At 47.2% G+C, this 22,620-nt stretch overlaps 1 protein-coding gene across 1 annotated transcript in view; it reads right to left on the reverse strand.

Annotated features, from left to right (window-relative positions):
- Positions 1-2: 2 nt before the first annotated feature.
- NOX5 (NADPH oxidase, EF-hand calcium binding domain 5) overlaps positions 3-22,620 on the reverse strand; it is a gene marked incomplete at its 3' end in the record, with an annotated part of 60,113 nt that continues 37,495 nt past the window's right edge. The window contains exons 9-18 of the mRNA XM_010834600.1: positions 22,542-22,620; positions 21,183-21,365; positions 19,442-19,574; positions 15,771-15,913; positions 11,233-11,277; positions 10,694-10,818; positions 10,321-10,405; positions 9,420-9,519; positions 1,085-1,251; positions 3-131 (exon numbers count right to left, since the gene is read on the reverse strand). Of these exons, the coding sequence (XP_010832902.1) occupies positions 3-131; positions 1,085-1,251; positions 9,420-9,519; positions 10,321-10,405; positions 10,694-10,818; positions 11,233-11,277; positions 15,771-15,913; positions 19,442-19,574; positions 21,183-21,365; positions 22,542-22,620 (1,189 nt within the window). The remainder of the gene's footprint in view (positions 132-1,084; positions 1,252-9,419; positions 9,520-10,320; positions 10,406-10,693; positions 10,819-11,232; positions 11,278-15,770; positions 15,914-19,441; positions 19,575-21,182; positions 21,366-22,541) is intronic.

The raw sequence follows: 22,620 nt of genomic DNA on the forward strand, positions 1-22,620 counted from the left end.
TAGAAGTTCTCTTGGAAAAACTTGAAGCTGAACTGTTCACAGTGGCCCTTGAGGATCTTGGCCAGAGCTGGGGAGCCACAGAAGAAGACCTGCACCTTGCCTTTCTTCTCAGCGGCCACCTTCTGGAACACCTAGAGTCCACAGAATTGGGGAAGAGCACAGGGAGAAGAGGGGGACTTCGGACCCGCCCAGTGGCTCACCTAGTGGGGCTGAGGGCATAACGGGCCAGGGTGGCTGTCCTCCCCATGAGGAGCTCCAGGGCACAGCTGCTTGGCTTCGGCCATTAGTTTAGAGGCTATATGCTCAATGTATAACCTGACCCAGACCCCAGGGAGAGCTGGACCAGAAGCAGATAAGACCCAGGCCCTCCACTCAAGGAGCTGCATCCATGGGGGAAACGTACTAACCAGCTGCAGTGCTAGGGGGTGATGACAGAGCCCAGCAGGCACACTGAGCTCCAACGTCCCAACTTCACGCCAGCTCACAGGCCTGCATCAACATGCCTCTGTCCTGAAGTCCCCCAGGGAGGACCATTTTCCACCCCAAGTTCTGCTTAAGAATTGCCTTGCCTAAAGTTTTCTTGGTGTTCAAGGCCTGCTGGCATCCCCTTCCTCACCAGCTCTTACCATCTAAACATGGATCACCTACAGCAGTTTGAAAAGCAATACCTTCTGGTCATTTCAGGCAAACACTACACCCCAAATGGTAAGTGCTCAGGGAGGAAAAATAATAATAATAAAACCAATCTGAGGAATAAAATAGAACGACTGGGATAAGGCCTGATATGTCCCCAGAACTCTGTCCACTGGGGCCTTTGGAGTCTAGTCTGCAGGGTGTTTGCAGGCTGGGAGGGGCCTTGGAGGTCCTATGGACTAACTTCCTCTGTGATCAGATGGGGAAACAGAGGCTAGTGGTGGAACAAAGTGAGGCAGTGATGGAGCCAGAACGTAGGTACCCGGCCTCCCATTCCAGCCCTGAGACCCTAGCTGGACTCTGGCTGCTTGGCCCAAATCTCCCTAGCCAGTGCCTTAGGCTCTCAACCCCACTAGTCCCCGCAGGCTTCAGGACTCCAGGTGGTCTTTACCTTGTTCCAATCAGGCCGCCTAGGCTGGGTGCGTGTCTGGAGGCCCGTGATGGAATCCTTCTTCTCCTTCTTGGCCAGGAGGTCGAGGGCCATCTGCAGACCAATGGCCTTTATGTCGTTCTTGCTCAGCGCAGAGGTCATGTACATGTGCAGCTCCAGAAAACGGCCTACGTGGTGGGAGGAGAGGGCAGGGCTGAGGGGCCAGCACCTGTGATGGGGACAGGGCAGGACGCCAGCCACTCTGCCCAGGGCTTGGAGGGGGACTCATACAAACACCATCAGCTAACATGTTTACCCATTATCTCCATCTGACCAACACCATAGAAGGGAAAGCCACCTTGGGCTGCTTGAGCTGGGCAGGCCCTATGCACGGCATACACGAGTTACCTTATAGCCACTGTCCAATGTAAGCCTTACAGCCACCCCAGGAGTTAGACCTCATATTTGAGTGTGTGCATGCGTACTAAGTCACTTTAGTCATGTCCAACTCTTTGCAACCCTATGGACTGTAGCCTGTCAGGCTCCTCTGTCCATGGGATTCTCCAGGCAAGAATACTGGAGTGGGTTGCCATTCCCTTCTCCAGGGGATCTTCCCAACAGGGATTGAACCTACGTCTCCTGCATTGCAGGCAGATTCTTTACCATCTGAACCACCAGGGAGTAGATCAGAGGGCAAATGCTATTGATATACAGGGAAGGCCGGAGCAGACAGAGCTGCTTCCTGGGCTGGTGGGGATTGGGTGAGGTCTTGGCAGATGGGTGAGACTCAGAGGGGAGGTGAAAGGAAGGTACACTCAGAACGGAGCAGCAGGAGCCAAGGGCAGGAGACTGGTGTTTGTGGGTCACGATGTGACTGCCAGGCTGGAACAGAGCATCCTTGAGTGGGGGTGACAGGGGATAAGACTGAATACACACTGAGGCCAGAATGTGAAGGATCTGGAATGCCCTGCTAGGGAAGGAGGGCAGGGACAGGGTACTGGAGCAGGGCATGATTAGATGAAAAGAGCATTGTGGGGAGGGGATTCAGAGGACTGAAGGGACAGGGCAGAGCCTGGCATCAGGGACACCCATTAGGCGTGAGTGTCCACAGCTCTATGTCTGCAATGGGACAGCTTTGTGAGATGTTGATCCCGCCAGCTTTAGGGATTGGTGCATCCAGGGGGCATCTCCTTACTCAAGCAGTTTGCTCTGTGATCCCAGATGTGGCAAACAAATGTAATCACTTTCCCTGTGTGCCAGGATGGGGAGAAGACTGCTGAGCGCCGCCCCACACCCCTGCCTTTCCCTCAAGGATTCAGGCCATCCCAGCTTGTTCTCTAGTGTTTTATTAGCCCACCTTTCCTTTGGCTTGAAATCTCAGCCACTGTTAAAATGCAAATGGCCCTGTAAACATATGGACAACAAGGGAGGAAGGAGGATGGGATGAACTGGGAGATTGGGATTGACATATATATGTGTACTTGTGCTAAGCTGCTTCAGTCGTATCTGACTCAGCGCAACCCCCATGGACTGTAGCCCATGAGGTTCCTCTGTCCATGGGATTCTTCAGGTGAGAATACTGGAGTGGGTGACCATTCCCTTCTCCAGGGAATCTTCCTGACCCAGAGATCGAACTGTGTCTCTTATGTCTCCTGCGTTGGCAGATAGGTTCTTTACCACTAGGGCCTCCTGGGAAGCTCTCTGACATATATCCACTACTACATATAAAATAGATAACTGATGAGAACCTACTGTGCAGCTCAGGGAGCTCTACTCAGTGCTCTGTGGTGACCTAAATGGGAAAGAAATCCAAAAATGATGGGAAATATGTACACATATAGCTGACTTACTTTGCTGTACAGTAGAAACTAACAATATTATAAAGCAACTATACTCCAATAAAAAAATTTTTTTAATGCAAATGACCCTAAGAGGGACACCACATTTTATTTCACACATCACTGAGCTTGAGCAGAGCTGGCGGCACAGGAGGGAAAGAGATGCACCATAAGGGATGCCCACCCGAAAGAACCCTGGCCCTTCTTCTCTCTCCTGCAGTCACTACCTGCCTCATGGGGGTGAAAAAGGAGATGAGGAGACACCAGGGTGGGAGGGAGGCGGAGGTGCTGTGGAGGTCTTCACTCTCTCCAAGACACTTGTGTTCAAGACAGTCCTCCCATTTCTGGGATGCTCCCTTAAGGAAATCATCCAAAGAAAGGGGAAAAAAAATCTATGAGCACATGCATATTAATTGCAGCTTTACTTGTGATAATAAAGAATTATGAATAAGCAAAATGTCCCATAGTAGGGGCGTGGTTGAAAATTTATGGCAAATCATTAACTGTACTATTCATTAGATAAGTCATTAAATACTACTAGTACTGATACTATTACTACTATTAAATTTATGGGACAATTACTACTACTATTATTACTTCTAAAATTAAATTTATTGAGCAGTTACTACTACTGCTACTACTACTCTTAGTACTATTTCTGCTACCGCTAACTTTACTGAGCAGGTATTAAGTTCCAGATCCTGTTCTAGGTGCTATACAGATGCTCTCTCATCCAATCCTCATGACAATCCTATGAGGTAGGTACTTAGTATCCATATTTTTCAGATCAGGAAGTGGAGGCAAAACAGGGTGCTCAAAGTTCTAGAGTGATTTTGGGTTAGAGTAGAAGATTCAAGTCAAACAAAATGACTGGAGCTTAAGCTACAGACATTAAAAATTATGAGCCACAGATTCTTTAACTCAAGCCTTGGTATATAATTAAAGTTGAAATCAGAGGCCATGTGTTTCAGCTGCAATTAATGAGAAACCTTGGAAGAAATTCGAGGTAGCAAAGCTGTTGACTCAAGTGACTTTGCGAATGCAAAGCAGTGGGTTCACTGTTACCCTTTGCTTACATAGATTAGGAAGAAGCAAATAGTAAATATTTGTATACCGGCAACCAGAAAATTTAAATTAAATCTAAACTTCCCCTGAGGCTATCATCATAAAAGCAAGTTTCTTATGAATTAAAATACTTAGGCATTTGGAACAAAGTCAGTGCTATATAAATATTTGCTTTAATTATTATTTACAAGAAAGGGCAAGAAGCTTTACTGCAACATCTAGGGTTTAATTGTCATCTTCCAAAGACTGTTGACTTGTGCTTTAAGGCTTTGGATGTTTGTTATAGTAAACTACATGTGTTGCAATGTTTTTATAGAATACTGTGTTTGATTACTTGAGTTTATAAACTATGTTTATCATAGGAATTTGAATTTACTCATGGCAACCCTGTGATAATTAAACAGCCAAATAATATCTAGTTCCAGTGAACTCAACAGTATAAAAAAAAAAAACCTCACCAATTCTCTTGAGGTTAGAAACATACCTAAAAATGTGCCTTCTTCTATAAGATTTTCCACAAGTAAAGCATAACAAAACAAAATAATGACTAACAGATTAAGTACAGTACAAAACCTCAGTATTCCACAAAAACGTCCCAAGAGGACTATTATGTATCCCAGAGAAACATGTTATCATACAGTGCTCAGTGAAAATGTACAGTTGCTGGGTGGGGAGGGGAGACTGCGGGGGCTGGAGGAGGACTGTAAACATTCCAATTTAACAAACATATAAAAGAAAGGACCATCCACAAAAGAATTTGTACATGCCAAGCTATATAATCTTTATCCTAGACCACTTTCTGAATTTTTGATTGCCACGTCATCAGGAAAAATATTGAGCACGCACCACAAATAAATATATATGTTCATCTCTACTTACAGATTACATCTATTAAAAATCAATATTAGAGGGAGTTCCCTGGTGGTCCAGTGGTTAAAAACCTGCCTTCTAGTACAGAGGATGTGGTTTTGATCCCTGGTCAGGGAACTAAGATCCTACATTCTGTGGGGCGACTAAGCCCGCACTCGTGTTTACTGAGCCCGTGCACTCTAGAGCCCGGGCTCTACAACAAGCAAAGCCTACCTACCATAACTAGAGAAAAGACCCCACACACATCTAAGACCCAGTGCAGTCAAATACTAATAAAATAAAATATTTTTTTAAAAACCATATTTGAGTAAAAAGAATCATAACACTCTCTCTTCTTGAACAACCAGAAATATGAGCAAGATATATAAAACAATGGTTTCCAGACACTGATCAACAAGTTGTGCAGAACTGTCTTTGCTGAGAGAGGAAATAATGAAGTATGCCTTACGACCGACTGGTGTCAGCCTCACTGAGTTGAGGAGACAGATATTGGAGTTCAGAGAGGCCAAGACAGCTAGAACCCGCCAGGCACAAAACTAGAATAAAGGCGCACGCAGACAAACAGAGAGAGAGAAGGAAGAAGAGAAAGAGGAAGGGAGGACAGGGACTCACCGTTCTAGAGAGCTGCATCAAGTTCCCCTCAGTCTTCGGCAGAGTGTTAGTCTATATACACGTGAAAGAAAACTGCCAGGAAACAGGAGGCGCCACAGTGCCTGGAGCTCAAACAGAGCTGGGAATAATCTGCATTCCACCATCAGGGATGCAGAGAGCTTGTAATATCCAAGGCAGTAGAATGAGTCCTCAGAGGTGTAGCATCTTAGCTCTGGGGCTGAATTAGACCCACAGTAAAGGCTGCTCTGGAGTCACCCTGCTGCTGCTGCTGCTGCTAAGTTGCTTCAGTCGTGTCTGACTCTGTGCAATCCCATAGACAGCAGCCCATCAGGCTCCGCCGTCCCTGGGATTCTCTAGGCAAGAACACTGGAGTGGGTTGCCATTTCCTTCTCCAATGCATGAAAGTGAAAAGTGAAAGTGAAGTCGCTCAGTTATGTCTGACTCTTCGCAACCCCGTGGACTGCAGCCTTCCAGGCTCCTCCATCCATGGGATTTTCCAGGCAAGAGTACCGGAGTGGGGTGCCATCACCTTCTCCAGGATTCACCCTAACAGAAGTTAAAAGCAAGGCTTGAAAGGATCCAAATCATCCTAAATAATGTAACTGTGCACCAGAACAAAGTACAGTACTATTTAAAGAAATACACAAAATCCAGAACATGACAACATGTGATTCACAATGCGTGACATCCAGTAACAAATTATCAAGCATGCAAAAAAAAAAAACAGAATGCAATTCATAACCAGGAGAAAATTAGTGATTAGAAACAGATCCAGAAATGTCAGAGATGATGATGGACTCAAAGATATTACAACATATATTATAAACAGGCTTGAGAATATCAAGACAAACAAAGAGCCATGATGAGGAGAGAAGTAGAAGACATAAAAGATACCCAAATACAAGTTTTGTGGAAGAAAAACACAACAACAGAAATGAAAAACACAATGGATAGGATTAATAGCTATTCTAGGTCTTTGGGTTTTTACATATTAATTTTAGAATCAGCTTCTTGATACCTACTTTTAAAAACCTGCTGGGACTTTAACTAGAATTGGAAAGATCTCAGGTGGCTCAGTGGTAAAGAATCTGCCTGCCAATGCAGGAGATGCCAGAGACATCCAGTTCAATCCCTGGGTCAGGAAGATCCCCTGGAGCAGGAAATGGCAACCCACTCAAGTATCCTTGCCTGGAAAATCCCATGGACAGAGGAGCCTGGAGGGCTACAGTCCATGGGGTCATAAAGCGTGAGATAGGACTGAGCACTGCACTGTACTGTACTATACTGCAGAGGAAAAGATGTACTTGAAACCATAGCAATAAAAACTATCTAAAATGTGGCATAGGTTGAGGGGAAAAAACCAACAACCAGATTCCCAATAGCCTGTGAGATATCAGTATACACCTGTGTAATTGAAGTGACAGGAAGGGGCAGGGGAGACAGAAAAAAATATGCAAAGAAAGAATGGCTGAAATTTATCCACATTTGATGAAAACTCTAAGTCCATATGGCCGAGAAGCTCAATAAACTCCAAGTACAAAAGATACATATAAAAAGAATTTCTCCAAAATGTTTTATAGTTTTTAGTGTTCAGATCTTGCTCATATTTTGCTAAGTTTATCCTTAAGCATTTCAGGCTTTTAATATTTTAAAGATTTTCAAATACTAATTATTTGTTGTTGGAAAAGATCCTGATGCTGGGAAAGATTGAAGGAAGGAGAAGGGGATGACAGAGGATGAGATGGTTGGATGGTATCATGGACTCAATGGACATGAGTTTGAGCAAACTCCAGGAGATGGTGAAGGACCGGGAAGCGTGGCATGCAGCAGTCCATGGGGTCACAGAGCTGAACACGACTGAGCGACTGAACAACAACGACAAATAAAAATAGAATTGACTTTCGCATGTTGACCTTATATCCTGGACCTTGTTGAATTCATTATAACACTAATTTAAATAAAGAGCTAAAACTATAAAAACTCCTGGGAGAAAACGTAAAAGAAAATACTTGTGACCTCACGTAAGGCAAAGATTTTAGATAAGACATAAAAAGCATGAATTCTATGAGAAAAAAAATCTGATAAATTGGACATCATTAAAATTTCAAAATTTTGTTCTTCAAAAGACAGTTTAAGAAAATGAAAAGACAAACCACAGACTGGGACAATATATTTATAAAATGTACACCTGGTTATGGACCTGTTTCCAGAATATATGAATAACTCCCAGAGCTTAATAAAAAGAAGAAAAACATTGGATTTAAAAAGCAAACAAAATATTTGAATAGACACTTTATAAAGAAGGCATACACAGCAAGACCATGAAGATACCTTCAACATTATTAGTAATTAAGGAAATGCAAATGAAGAGTATATTGAAACTAAAATAAAAAATAAATTAAAAAAAATTTTTTTAAGTATTTTGAACCTACAGGGGTGGGATGGGCAGGGAAGGGAGACCCAAGAAGGAGGGGATATATGTATATTTATGGCTCATTCACGTTGTGGTACAGCAGAAACCAACACAACATTGGAAAGCAATTAACCCTCCAATTTAAAAAAATTAAAAACAAAACAGACAAAAATGAGCATATTGAGATACCCCATACACCTACTAGATGAGCTAAAATTAAAAAGACTGCCAACAACAAATGAGGCTGCGGTTGATGAGGTTGTAGAGCAACTGGAACTCCATTACTGATGGAAATACAAAATGGTACAGCCACTTGGGAAAAACAATTTGATAGTTTCTTATAAAGTAAAACTGAGCACATTCCATACTACCCAGCAATCCCAATTCTAAGTATCGACCCAAGAGAAATGGAAATCATATGTCCACACAAAGACTTTCATAGTCAAAAATGGCTAAAAAGTGGAAATAACTCTAATATCCACCAACAACTGAATGGAAAAACAGATTGTGGTATGTCCAGAAAATGGAACACTTCTCAGCAACAAAAAGGTATTAGCTACTTACTGAAAGATGCAACAGCATGGATAAATCTCAAAGGTTTTAAGTTAAGTGAAAAAAGTTAAAAAAGAATACATATATATTACATGATTCCATTGTTATGAAATTCTAGAAAAGGCAGAACTATAGTGACTGAAAGCAGATCACTGGTTGCCAAGGGCTGTTAAGTGGAGAGAGGGTGTTGATGCAAAGTGAGACAAGGGAGCTTTGGGGGGTAAAAGAAATGGTCCATGTTTTGATGGTGCTCCCTAGGCCCCCTCATGTGACCACCATGCTTCTAAGGTTATACAACTGGACACATTTGTCAAAGTGCCATTATATTTATTGGACACGTGAATTGATGAATCTTACTGTACATAAATTATCCCTCAAAACATTTCTTAAAGAAGTGTGAATAGGAATCATCTGAGAAGCGTGTTAAAATGTAACTTCTCTAGCCCTACTTCCAGAGAATCTGATTTGGAAGGTCTGGAATGAGGCCTGAGAATCTAACTTTTTAATAAGGGCTCATTTTGAACAAAAAGAAATGTCATTTAAAAAAAAAAAGAAATGGGTGGAAAGTGAAAGTCGCTCAGTTGTGTCCGACTCTTTGCAACCCTATGGACCATACAGCCCATGGAATTCTCCAGGCCAGAATACTGGAGTAGGTAGCCTTTCCCTTCTCCAGGGGATCTTCCCAACCTGTGGAATGAACCCAGGTCTCCTGCATTGCAGGCGGATTCTTTATCAGTTGAGCTACCAGGGAAACAGGCTATACATTTTTATAAAATGTGAATAAGAAAAAAATATCAGAAGGAAATCCTTCAAAATGCCTGGGTAGCTAGATGGGATTATGAATGGGTTTTTTTCCACTTCTCTTAAGTTTCACAAATTATTATGTTTCATCGTGGGAAAAAAGCAGCTCCCTCTCCCCTACATTTCTGATAGAAAGAGAATGAACACTTTCTTTCAGAGACCCTCCCCCCCCCCCCATTATCCTCCAGCCCCGCCCCTCTCCTACCCTCCTGCGTCTCCTCAGCCTGGTCCATCTCCAGTTTGGTCAGCAGGCTCACAAACCACTCGAAAGACTGCTGGTCTCGGTTAATCCAGATGAAGTCCACCTAGGGAGAAGGGCCCAGATCGGGGGTGGGGGTTTTACCTCATTCAGTCTTATCTGTGCTCCTCCTGTGACCACCCTGCTGTTAGCACAGCACACACTATCACTCCCATTTAACTGGGGTAGTGGGAGGGGAGTGGGATGGGGGTGCAAACTGAGGCTCCCAGAGGTAAAGAATGAGGCTACAGAGCAGCACGGGACCAGAACTTGGGTTCTAAACTGCCAGGTCAGGATTTTCTCTAATGGTCTATTGCTCACAGCAAGCAGTGTTCTGAGCTCTTAAGCTTATTAAGCCAGAAGAACATTTTTTTTTTTTTAAAGAAACTCTTTTAAGTGGCTTACACAGAATAATGAATTTTCTTTTTTTTTTAAATTATTTATTTTAGTTGGAGGCTAATAACTTTACAATATTGTAGTGGGTTTTGCCATACATTGATATGAATCAGCCATGGGTTTACATGTGTTTCTCATCCTGAACCCTCCTCCCACCTCCCTCCCCATCCCATCACTCTGGGTCATCCCAGTGCACCAGCCCTGAGCATCCTGTCTCATGCATCAAACCTGGACTGGCGATCTGTGCAACATTTTCATTTTTAAAACCACCATCAGGTCACGGCTAGTGAGCATCATGGCTGTGACTGCATCTCGGCTGCCTGACTTTCAGGCTCTGTGTTCTTTAATGAGGTGCCTGCCTTCAGGGCCCAGAATGTCTCTCCAGAGGGAGAGACAAGCTGGGGGGAGGAACTGGCTCTGGTGTCTGGGAGACGCTCTGGAGTCCTGCCTGTGGGAGGCAGTGCTCACTCACCTTGTGGAGTTTCATGTCCTCATCCTGACCACTCTCCATCCAGGAGTGCTGGCAATTGGGGCAAATGTGCTTTCTCTTCTGGTGTCTGAGGGCAGGTAAGAGGAGGGGATTTTGAGTTTGGGGTGAGTATGAGATTTCTCAGGACCCCAGAGAACAGTGCAGGGGACAGGGACGAAGGGTGGGGCGGCAGGGGGAGGGATGAGCCCATGAGGAGGGGGAGGGATGAGACCCCAGAAAAGAGAAGGAGGAGGAACAGAAGAGGAAAGAGGTGAAAGGGGAGATGGAGACAGGTGAAAGAAGGGAGCAGGGAGGAGTGGGCATCTCTCAGGATTCTGCCCCAGGATACAGGTAGGACCACAGCCTGCCCACCCACCTGTATAAGATGCTCTGCAGGATGGAGGCAAAGGGCGTGATGCCAATGCCTGCACCAATGAGCACAGCATGCTCGGAGGCAAAGATCCTGCGAGTGGGGGTCCCATAAGGGCCATCGATGTAGCACTGCATACAGGAGGGGTTAGAGGAAAGAGAGAGATGGGTGGGTGGGTGAGAAGTGGACCCCAACACGTCAGACCCCCTGTATATGTAGGCAGTTGTCTCCTGGGCTGGAACCCGGGAGTAAGTGGCTCCTGCTCAGAGCACTGTTCACACACTGCGCTCTGAGCTTGAGTCTGGGAGCACCCTAGAACTCCCACATGCAGATCTGGTGAGAGCAGGGTCCAACCAGCACAGCCGTGTGCCCTGTGAGCGTGGGCAGGGGTCTGATTCCCATTATCTGGGGACCTGGGAGTCAGGCTATGGGGACTGAAGAGCCTAGGAACTGAGCGCCCCAGCAAGCCCTCCCCATGGGCAGAGGCTTTGCTTCCTCCGCTTGGGGCAGTGGTTTTGGACACAGCCACCCCTGGAACCTCTCACCTTGATGTTACAGAACTGGTGGTTCTCAGAGGACATCTCAGAGACCTGCAGAGCATAGAGCAGAGAAAGTGGGTCTTTGGGAGTGGGTGGGCCAGGCATTTCTCAGAGGTTTACAGTCTTGCAGTCTGAGCAACCTTACAAAAAGGGGATTGCCTTTTCTACCCAAACCATTCCAAGGAGCATGGGGCACTTTTGAGGGAAAACATCAGTGATGTGCTGGTAAACTGACTCCTCAGAAGAAGACAGGACCACCAGAAACAAAGTCCGATTGTTAGTGTCGAGATTTCTGAGGTAAACACTGCCATCATGGCTCCCACCAATGACTGGTTCTAATAACTGGCTCCCCTCACCCACCTCATGCTCTAGAGCCCTTGAGCCCCAATTACTGAGCTGGCACGCTGGAACTACTGAGCCCGTAAGCCTAGAGCCCGTGCTCCACAAACAACAGATGCCACTGCAACGAGAAGTCCTGGCAGCGCAAGTAGAGAAAGCCCAAGCAAAGCGATGAAGACCCAACAATAAAAAATAAATAATAACAGCAATAAAAAAAAAATAAAACAGGCTCTCAAAATTCCTGATAATTTAACAATCGCTCTTGTGGTCCAAAACAGGTCAGCTTCAGGTGTGACAGGAGAACACTCAGCCCAGCCTGCCTCGTGGGCTCAGCTACAACCGCTTGCTTTCATGTTTCTCGACACAACCCTGGCCTTGAACATGCTTTCCCTGTGCCTAGCGCACACCACACTGTCCTTTCTTCTAGCTGGCACATTCCTGCGCATCCCTCAGTGTGCACCTTGCTTAGAGGGGCCACCTTCCTAGAGTCTTTGCCCAGCGGCTCTGGGCAGAAAAACCAGGTGCTGGCCTGGCTCACAGCTCACCCCTGCCCCGGGGACCCTGCTTTGGGCTCACTGATGGGGAGCCACCTGAGGGCAGGGAGCAGCCTCCTCTGTCTACTCTGCCTGACTCCTCCAGCCCTGAGCACAGGCAGACCAGAGTCCTTGAGGTTCATGTGCTTCCTTCCTGCAGATGAAGGAAACAGACCCGCAAAAGGGCTTCAGAGGCCTGTGATAGCTTCTCTCTGGTTAGGAGTGACCTTCACAACCATCCAGGCAAATCCCTCCTTTCACAGAAGAGAAGCTGAATCTGGGAGTGTGACAATGACTCGCTCAAGTCCCCACAGAGCTGGGCTGGAGCCTGGGTCTGTCTGCCCGTCCTGCGCTCACCACATCACACCACGTCGCTCCTTTGTCCGGGGGCAACTGAATTTTGTGTCCTCCACAGTGCTGGCCTTGAGCTACTTGTGATGGTTATTTTAGGAGGCGCACTGTGAGAGGGCTACTCCTCTAACAGTTTAAAAAAAAACCCTTCTTATTGCAAGGAGAAGCCTTACATCATGGTTATTATATCCCCTTAACTTCTAACACTTACTATTCCCTCTTCTTTTTTTTTCCTTTAAACAAAGTGAGAAAGAAAGAAATGGAGAGCATGACAGAGACAGAGAAGGAACAAGCCGAAGAGAGCAGCTTCAGGCTCAAAGCCTCATTTAACAGGCAGAAACATCTGGCAAGAATTTAATACCATTGTTTTTGCTTTTAGACTTATCTTTTTTATGGCACATGATACTTATTTGCCATTAAACATGCTAATCTAAAGAGTCCTTTTAAAATACAGTTAAGTTGAAAGTAATGTTGGATGTAAGGAGAAATATTCAGCGGGAAATACTGCCTATGGGAAGTAAATATGGTAAAAATGACACAGGTACCCGCCATACAGGTGAGAGGCTGCAGAAACGCCACGTGGCGTGGGGCCCTTCCTGACTGCGGCCCTCTATTCCAAGTTCCAAGGACCCACCCACCATTCCTGGGAGAAAAATCTTTGGCTCTCCAACCTCCAGCCCCAGCTTCTTCAGCCTTACCAGGGCCGGGTCCTCGGCTGCAGCTTCCCTCTGTGCCCGAGTCCGATCCTTTGTCCCCGTGTTCACCAGGCCTTCGTGTCCCTGCCACGGAGCTCCCTCCGGCCTGTAGGATATCAGCTCCACAATCACCTCCTTGTTGGAGGCTACTGCACCCTGTGCTGAGGCTCTGAAATCGATGGGCTGGGGCTGCAAGCCCTGCTTGGTTTCAAAAAACGAATATTGCTTTATTATTTAAATCACGTGTGTGTTAGTCGCTCAGTCGTGTCCGACTCTTTGCGACCCCACGGACTGTAGCCCACCGGGCTTCTCTGTCCATGGATTTCTCCAGGCAAGAATACTGGAGTGGATTGCCATTCCCTTCTCCAGAGGAACTTCCCAACTCAGGAATCAAACCCTGGTCTCCTGCATGGCAGGCAGATTCTTTACCATTTGAGCTACAAGGAAGTCTATTTAAATCATAAATCAATACAATTTTTTTTAAATTCAGAAACTACAGAATTTTAAAGGATAAAGTAACAAAGCACCCTGAATTAGAAAACAACTTCTCTAACCATTTTCTCTGTCCTTCCAGACTTACACACACACTTTCACATAAACAGAACATACTGCTTTGTAACTCGGCTTTTCCACTTACTACATCTTGGCTAGCTTTATGTGCTAATGCATATACATTTACATAATCTTTTTTAGGCAGCTTACTCTTCCATTAGAAGGGTGATTGGTAATTTTTTAAACTGCTTCCCTATTGTTGGGCATTTTGATTATACTCATTTTCTCATCACTGCTAACAACCATGGTGTATAAAACAGCTCCTTCCCTTTACTCTGACTTATTTTCTTCACGGCCCTTATCACCACGTGACACATTATGTGTCTATTGTGTATGTACTGTCCACCATCCACTCCGTACTGGAAGCAGTGACAATGGGTATTTCGCTTATTGATGAATCTCCAGCATTTAGAATAGTACTTGGAAAACAGTAGACCCTGTGCTCAATAAGTGAAAGTGAAAGTTGCTTAGTCGTGTGTGACTCTTTGCAACCCCATGGAGTCCACGGAATTCTCCAGGCCAGAATACTGGAGTGGGTAGCCTTTCCCTTCTCCAGGAGAACATCCCAATCCAGGGATCAAACTGAGGTCTCCTGCATTGTAGGCGGATTCTTCACCAGTTGAGCTACCAGGGAAGCCCTAAATATTTGCTAAGTGAATTGAAGGAATGAAGTGGTTAAGGAGCTTGCATACATGGCCAAATAGCTTTTTAGGATTAAACTCCTAAAAATGGTATTGCTAAGCCATTGGGCAGGAAGGTTTCCCTGGTAGCTCAGATGGTGAAGAATCTGCCTGCAATGCGGGAGACCCAGGTTCCATCCCCGGGTGGGGAAGATCCCCTGGCGAAGTGAATGTCTACCCACTCTAGTATTCTTGCCTGGAGAATTCCAAGGACAGAGGAGCCTGGTGGGCTACAGTCCATGGGGTCACAAAGAGTCAGACCCGATTGAGCAACCAACACTTTCCCTTTTAAGCCACTGTGGATAGATATTTAAAATGCAGACACATATAGCCAGACTGTCCACCAGAGAGTCTGTGCCAATTTACTCTTTGGCAGTGGTACCTAAGACCCCAAGGAAACACAGCTTTTAGTATATCTACCCACCAATACTCAGCGTGCCAGACTCACCTGATTTTGAAAATCAGCTTCCTCCTTCAGGAGATTTCCCCTGATTAACAGGAAAGAACACCCTGTCTGTTTCTACCTACTTCTCCATTTCCCAAAGTTCTGCTCTTGGCACTGTTCTAGAAGGGCCCTCTGGTCTAGCCAGGCAGGATTCCACATGGTTTTCTTCTCTGGACTTTATATTCCACAAGGGCAAGGCAGGGCTGGGTCAGGCCTGGGGGAATCTCTCCCTATGACCTTCAGCAGGGTTTCCACATATTAACCTGATTCCAGGCCTGGTGGCACAGCCTACTAGCGTTTAGGCACCCTCAGCCTTCTACATCGATTCCTGCTTCTTCAAGTGCTGCTCTGATCTCTCTGCATTCCTCCCAAACCTCCCAGAGCCTGTATTCAATTGCAGCTTGTCAATTGTATGGGTTTCATCAGGGCTCAAAACATAGTTAAACTCATGGTGGTGATGATGATGGTGGTGGTGGTAGTGCTGATGGGGATAATGAATGGTCCACCTGGACCATGCTGCCCAGTTCATGCAATACTTTACATGCATACATTCCACGGGTCCTTAAAATAATCATGTTAGAAAGGAGAGCGAACGACAGGAACCACCTCTATTTCATAGGTGAACAACTTGAGGCTACTAAGGCTAAAAGGTGTGCCCAAGTCCATACAGTTAGAAAGTATTAGAGCAGAGAAGTAGAGATGGATTTTTCTCATCTCAATTTCCCCCTCTTTGCCTTGTCCCCTGCCTTCTAATGGAGCACACTGGACCAGGAAGGATCAGGTGTGGTCTGGCTTCAAGGAGGCTCTTGGACCACACATTCTGAATTGACCTACCTTCTGTGCAGTCCCAGCCAGTGTTCATAAGTGCTCAGGAGTTGCCAGCTAAGAAGGCAACCGGTCCCCATGGGTTTGTCACATGGTGGACCCTTTCTCCCCTTCAGTCACTTACCTGGGGCTTCCTCTGACTCCTCTTCATCTCCAACCTCCTTGAGAGCCTCTTGGAACCACAGAACACTGGCTCTGATTTCTTGAAGGACTCAAACAACCTGTTGGTCCACTGGCCCTGGGACCGGATGTGTAGCCAGATGGTGTCTGAGCAAGAGACAGGGCAGGAGGAAAGGGGTCAGTGCTGGTCTCCGGCAGGGACAGGCCTGTCTCACTGGAGGGACTGGGCATCAACCCCTTACACTCTCCTCTGAACACCCTTCCTAAGGTCCAAACTAGCAGCCACAGCCATGAGACTGGGAGAGCTGGCCTCTCTGGTGCAGACCTTGCAGTCTTTCTCAGTTAAGTCAACCTAAGGGCTCAGTTTCCTCTGCCAAGGCAGGGGTCAGAGTGGCCCTGAGCACACTAGGGGCTCCAGAAGTGGGGGCCTTGCCTCCTCCATCAAGCCAGGGTCTCACCAAGGTTGGGGACCATCTCTCTCCCACATTCTACGAGATGCCTGTCAATGGTTCTGCACACATTAGGTGCTCAGTCAATAGTGGGGCCAATAGCTTTCACTGCCCTCAGTGTCTGGGATACAGGGGGTATTTGCTTAGGTTCCCTATTAAGTGGATGACTGGTAGAAGGGTGTTGAGGGGTACCAGAAAGAACACACACATTAGAGCAAGGAGGCCCCTTAAGAGACTTCCTGGTCTGGAGTTCTCATCCTGTTTCTTTTATTTAAAATCATGAACTCTTTTGGCAGTCCTGTGAAGGCAAGGATAAACTCCTTCTTGGAATAAGGTTTTTAAATACTTTGAATAATATATGTAGAAATTATGAATGAAACCATTTATAATGAGACAGTTACCAAAATAAATTTTTAAAAAATTTTGATTTTAAAATACATGTGCTTTTTTGTTAACACATGAAATAATGAGATGCAGCAGGAATTGCGTGGTCACTGGAGATGTGAATTAGCAATGAGCATGAATGACATGTCAAAGTATGGACAACAACCATAACACGATATGAAGAATCCATGGTTTTCATTTCAAAAAAGTCACAGGGGTTGGTAATGCTACTGTGATTTGTAACCTGCATTTAGAAGAAAATGCTAAAGCTCAGTCAGAGGTTGGTAAAAACAAAGGTGTCCCATTTTTTTTTTTGCTCATCTGCATTCCTGAATGAGGTGAGGCATGCTCTCATAGGGCTTCCCTTGTGGCTCAGCTGGTAAAGAATCCGCCTGCAATGCTGGAGACCTGGGTTCTATCCCTGGATTGGGAAGATCTCCTGGAGAAGGGAAAGGCTACCCACTCCAGTATTCTGGCCTGGAGAATTTCATGGACTGTATAGTCCATGGGGTCTCAGAGAATCAGACATGACTGAGGGGCTTTCACTTTCACGCTCTCACAGCTTTGTGAGGAGGGGACTGAAAAAGTCAGGTCCTGGGACCACTGCTCCCAGGAGCCTCCCTGGCGCTTCCTCCCTCTTCAAGGTGCAAAGCAGCAGAAGGGCTGTGCTGTGCCCTGTCTGCACAGATGCACCCTGAACTGCCTCACACAGTGACTCATATGGGGGAGGCCTCTTAAATGTCAGTTGAATTCAGTCAGACAGAGTTGCCAGCTTAAGTCCCACTCCTGATCTTGGAAACCAGCTCTACAAAATCAGAGGATTTACCAGCCCCCATGCGGACTCATTTACTGCAGGGGACTCAGGACTAAGAGATTCCAAGCAGAGACCCTAAAGAAACCCTTCAAGAATTGGTCAAATAGGGACTTCCCAAGAGAGGTCCAGTGGCTAAGACTCCCAACTCAGGGGGCCAAGATTTGACCCCTGGTCAGGGAACTAGATCCCACATGCCACAGCTAAGACCCAGAGCAGCCACATAAATAAATAAATACTTTAAAAAACTGGTCAAATAAATTACACATCTATATTATAATCCTATTACTATTAATACACTGGAATAGCATGCAGGCATGAAAAGGAAAAGTTCTTCTTTTAAAAGAACTGACATGCAAAGATCTTCCTGACATATTATTCATGTATAAAAAGGGGACAGCAAAACAGTGTAATCCCTTATATGTAAAACCATAATCCCTTATATGTAGAATTATCTCTATATCTGATTATTCATGGAGATACATCAAGATCTGGAAAGCTATTCACCAAATGATTGACAATAGTTTTCCTTGGGTAGAATTATTTGAGGGATTTTAATTTTCTTTGGCACATATTTCTATACTGTCTGAATTTTCCGGGAGCATATCTGTTCTTTATGAAACAGCAAAAAAAAAAAAAAAGGAAATAACAATAGGAAGAAAATAATCCACCCCCTCTAACTCTCACCCCCAACCCATTGTACATCCAGGCCACCACTCATGTGATTCCAGGGCAGGTGTTGTACAGCTTCTTGTGGGGAACCCTGGCCTTGGGTCTGTGCCCTGAGCTGTGGGAGCTGGGCCAGGGGTGGGGCCTGGGCTGGGGTGGGAGGCATCCTGAATGGAGCTACAGCTTTTCATGGAGGAGGGTCAGAGAACCCCGGCAACCAGAAACCTTTACCTCTCATGAAGCCAAGCAACGGTCTGGCTTCAATAGGCCATAGAAGACCTCCTCCATCAGAAGCACTTCTTGAGGGACTTCCCCGGTGGTCCAGTGCATTCCGTGCTCCCAATGCAGGGGCCCGGGTTCAGTCCCTGGTCAGGGAGCTAAATCGCATGTGCCACAACTAAGACTTCCCATCCCACAACTATGACCCCGTACAACCAAACAGACAAATAAAAATAAATATTAAAAAAAAAAAGCAGCACTTGAGATGGGAAGGCCAATCCCTGGCCTGGCCTGGAGGTCAGAGGTCCAGGTTGGGGCCCCAGCAACAGCCCAGGACCAGAAGGCGGGCACGCAGGCACATGCATGGGCAGGGGGCAGAGGACAGCTGGGTGAAGAGGGTCGGCTGAGTAGTTCTGTGGGTGCTAGGCACCCAGAGGATGGAAGTGGTCAGGGGTGGGGGAGAAGGATGGGACGGATTCTGTTGCCTTGGGGCTCCCCAGGTCTCATGCCCACATGAAGTGGGGAAGCCTGGCTGCCTGTCACAGCCCTCTGGAAATGCCCTGGTGCCCCTTCATCTGAGCCACTACTCCTTTGCTTAAGACCCTTGCAGGCTCCCAACTGCCTGTACCATTCCACTTTTCACTCTGCATTCGAAGACCTTCCAGACCCCACACTAGCTCTTATCAATTTTGCCAGCCACTGTGGTCCTTTCTCTGACCTTGTCTTCCTTCCCCTCACCTCTGCTTCCTTCCTCCCTACTCCACCTGACCCTCAACCCAAACTACATCAGACCCTTCCATGTTTGCAGGTTTCATGCTTCCCCTTCTGCCTCCACCCCGATGCCCTTCCCTACCTAGTAAACTCCTGCAAACCCTTCAAGGTTCAGCTGAAGTGCCACCCTGCCCATGTCCCCCACCAGATCAGGCCCTCCCCGGTGACCCTCACAGAAGCCAGTATAGCCCCGATCACCCCACTTAGTCAGCATCTGCACATCTGCCCCCGTGTACCAGAGGGAGATCCGGGAGGCCAATTTGTGTCTCGGGTCTTGTTTGCCTCTGTGTTCCTGGTTCACAGCCTTGCTTGGCACATGGCAAGGATGCAGTAATACCCCCTGAGGGACTGGTGGAGTTGGTGCAGACCTACCTTTCTGCTCAGGAGCACTGCTGATGGTGAAGGGGTGCCACTCGTAGCGTGCAATGCTGGGGATGTTCAGATACAAGTAGTCACCAGGTCTGTAGTGGAAAAGAGGGGGCCTCTTGATGAGGAGATGAGTGACCTGGGGAGAGAAAGAGACCAGGGTCATCCGTGCAGACCCAGAGCTGCCAGGGGCCCCAGGACCATAGTCTGGGCCATCTTCTTCCACCATCACCCAGGCCAGCCTGACCTTTTGTGTCCCTGAGCGGCAGCTCACCCTACATACAGCACATGGGTGGTAGGTGGCAATAGGAGAAGGGGAGGCAGGCTGTGTCTGAAGCGGGGCTCATGGTGTGATCCCACTTCTTCTGGTGTAAATACTGCTTCCGAGTGGCCCTCCTCCTCTGTGAAGCCCCCTGACTGCTCCAGCCCCTTTTCTGGAACTGCTGTGGCATTTGGCTGGCATTCCAACCAGGAGCAGGCATTTCCCCCAGGATACAACAGTCTCCTGGAGAGTAACTTCGGTTTACTGAGCACTTACAGGTGCCAGAGCTGTGTGGAGCTCTTTAAGTGCTGCCTCTAGTCCTTACGACAACTCCCTGAGACGAATGTCCATCTTTCTCCACTCTACGGAGGAGAGGCTGAGTTAGAGAGGTTAAATGACTTGCTCAAGAGCACCAGCTAAGAAACCATGGGATCTGAATCTAACCACTCTGTCTGATGCCAGGGCCTAGACACAAACCTGTTTCTTATCCAGCTTCCGTGTCCTCACTTTCAAGTTGTCCAGAGTCAAGCCCTCCAGAACTGCCTGCCCTTTCTCCAAAAATGGCCCCAATTGCTCAGACACCTGCAAGACAGCCTAGACTCCTCCCCTGACACCCCCACCCCAAATGCAGCCAGCTGCCTCTCGAGTCTTTCTGTGATATGCCCCCGCCCCACCCTGGTCAGGGTCAAGGCTCTCATGAGCTCTCCTCCGCATATGTGCAACAGCCTCCCCAGTGGTCCTCTCTAAGCCATCTTCCACAGACCAACTGAGGAAATCCAGCTGGAGTATACACCAGCTCAATACCACCATCCTTTCCCCACCCTGCTCAGGGGTTCCTGCGGTCTGCAGAGCGAGGCCACTCACCATTAGGCCCTGCCCACCCCTCCAGCTTCTCCCTGCACCTTGGCTCCAAATTACTTGTAGTCCCTTCAGTACAGTATGCCCTTGCATTACTCTCTGCCTTTGCCACGCTGTTCCTTCTCCCAGCAATACCCTTCCCGGTCTTGTCTATCCAACAAACTTCTATTCATCTCTCAAAACCCCGGTATGACGGCTCCCCTCGCATTCTGAAGCTTCTCTGATCTCTCAAAGAGTTGAACGCCCCCTGAGATTTTCTTCTCTTGCCAACACAGCCCTGCACTGATGAAAGGGCTGACTCTCCTACTATCCTGTGTGTCTATGGAGAGTAGAAGACTGCCTCCGCTTTCTCGGCACCTCTGTCACCAAGCGCAGGGCCTGCCCCTTGCAGACATGTAATCTATACTTACTGAAGGCGTTCTACGCACACCTGGCCTTTAGTAGTGCCCTGCCTACCCAACATTCCCCTTCCAGAAGTGTCACTCTTGCAGGGCAGGACCAAGTCTTGCACTTGCTTGTCTCCTCCACTGTGCTCCCTATTTCCTGGGGGTGGAGGTCTAACAGAGCACCCAGCTGCTGCACCCCACCACCTGGGACACCTCTTGGCTCCTTGGGCCCCCTTTGCACCTTGGAAGGGAGGAGATTGACTTCCACGATGTGCAGGGCCGCCATGCGGGATGCTGCCAGGCTGATGGTTTTCTCCAGGAAGAACAACGTGCCAGGGACCAGCAGCCACTTCCAGAAGTTGGGCCCGTGCAGGATGAGCAGGAGCCACATGGGGAGGTAGGACAGGTGGGTCCAGTAGAACACCTGTGGGGGAGGGGGAGTAAAGGGGTCACGGCACGGGGGTGGGACAGAGCCAAGGTTCACGGTCACCCTCAAAGCCAGGACTGTGCCCAGAGCCTCAGCCATACACACCCTCTCCTGGGAACAGGCTTGGGTAGGAGACTGGGGGTGGGAAGCTTTGTTGCCTCTTTGTTCTGAGGGCCTGGCTCAGAGAGTCTGTAAGTGAAGATTCTGGGCGCCAGTGACAAACACCTGGAACATCTGCCTGGGTGTGTTCTGGGCAGGGTGGACTGCCCCCTCTGATGGGCTCATCAGCACCAGTGTCCCGACCCACTGACCCTTTCTCGGGGGGAAGGAAGGAAAGAGAGCAATGATGTTCTGGCAGTAGAGAAGAAAGAGCAAAGCCCTAAGTTTTAATACCTGCTCTGCTACTAGCTGTGTGGCCTCAGCCTGGTAAGTTACTTCTGTGAGTCAGATTCCTCGTGGGTCAAGTGAGGATGCCAATTATGACTTCAATGGATCATTGCTGGCTCAGAGTAGCTGATTGTGTGTATACATATATATATGTCTATTTCTGCTATGACCAAATCAGTCCAGGGGACACAATCTCCAAACTATACCCTTTGGGACCTTTTATATCTCCAGGAGGCTAGAGAGAGGGAAGCCAGGCTAGACCTAACACCTGTGGAGCGCCCACATGCCAGGTGTGTATAGTTATTGACTTCACCTGTATTATCTCATTTAATTTCTAAAATAACTCCAAAGGTAGAGAATCACAGCTCCGCTTTACAGATGAGGGCAGCAGAATGACCAATAAGGAGTGGGGTGGGGATTAGAACTCTCAAGAGCTTGTTTCTTGCCCTCTCTGTGCCATCTTGAGCCTATAATCCAATTAGAGCAAGAGGATAAGCCAGCAAAAAAAGGCAGAATCTTCTAGAGCAGAACATTTTCACTTCCCAGACATACATCACAGTTCAGTGGCAGAACCCAAGTCACATGTCCATAGTATGCAAACCACCTGGAACTTCCTGGGCTCTGGAGTAAGTTGGAGGGGGCACAGCATGAAATGAAAGTGGGTGACTCACTTTGCTGAAAAATACAAACCAACTATACTCCAATAAAAATTATTTTTTTTTAAAAAAGGAAGAAATGAAGGTGGGAGCCCAAGATAGGCCAGGCAAAGGGGAAAGGCTGGGGCACCTCAAAGTGGCCACTCCTGCGGACACAGGAGCTGGAGCAGGCGAACATGAGAAGCAGCAGCAGGAGCAGAGCCACGCCA

The sequence above is a fragment of the Bison bison genome, unplaced genomic scaffold (genome assembly GCF_000754665.1).
Source record: "Bison bison bison isolate TAMUID 2011002044 unplaced genomic scaffold, Bison_UMD1.0 scf7180017864034, whole genome shotgun sequence".
Classification (NCBI taxonomy): Eukaryota; Metazoa; Chordata; class Mammalia; order Artiodactyla; family Bovidae; genus Bison; species Bison bison.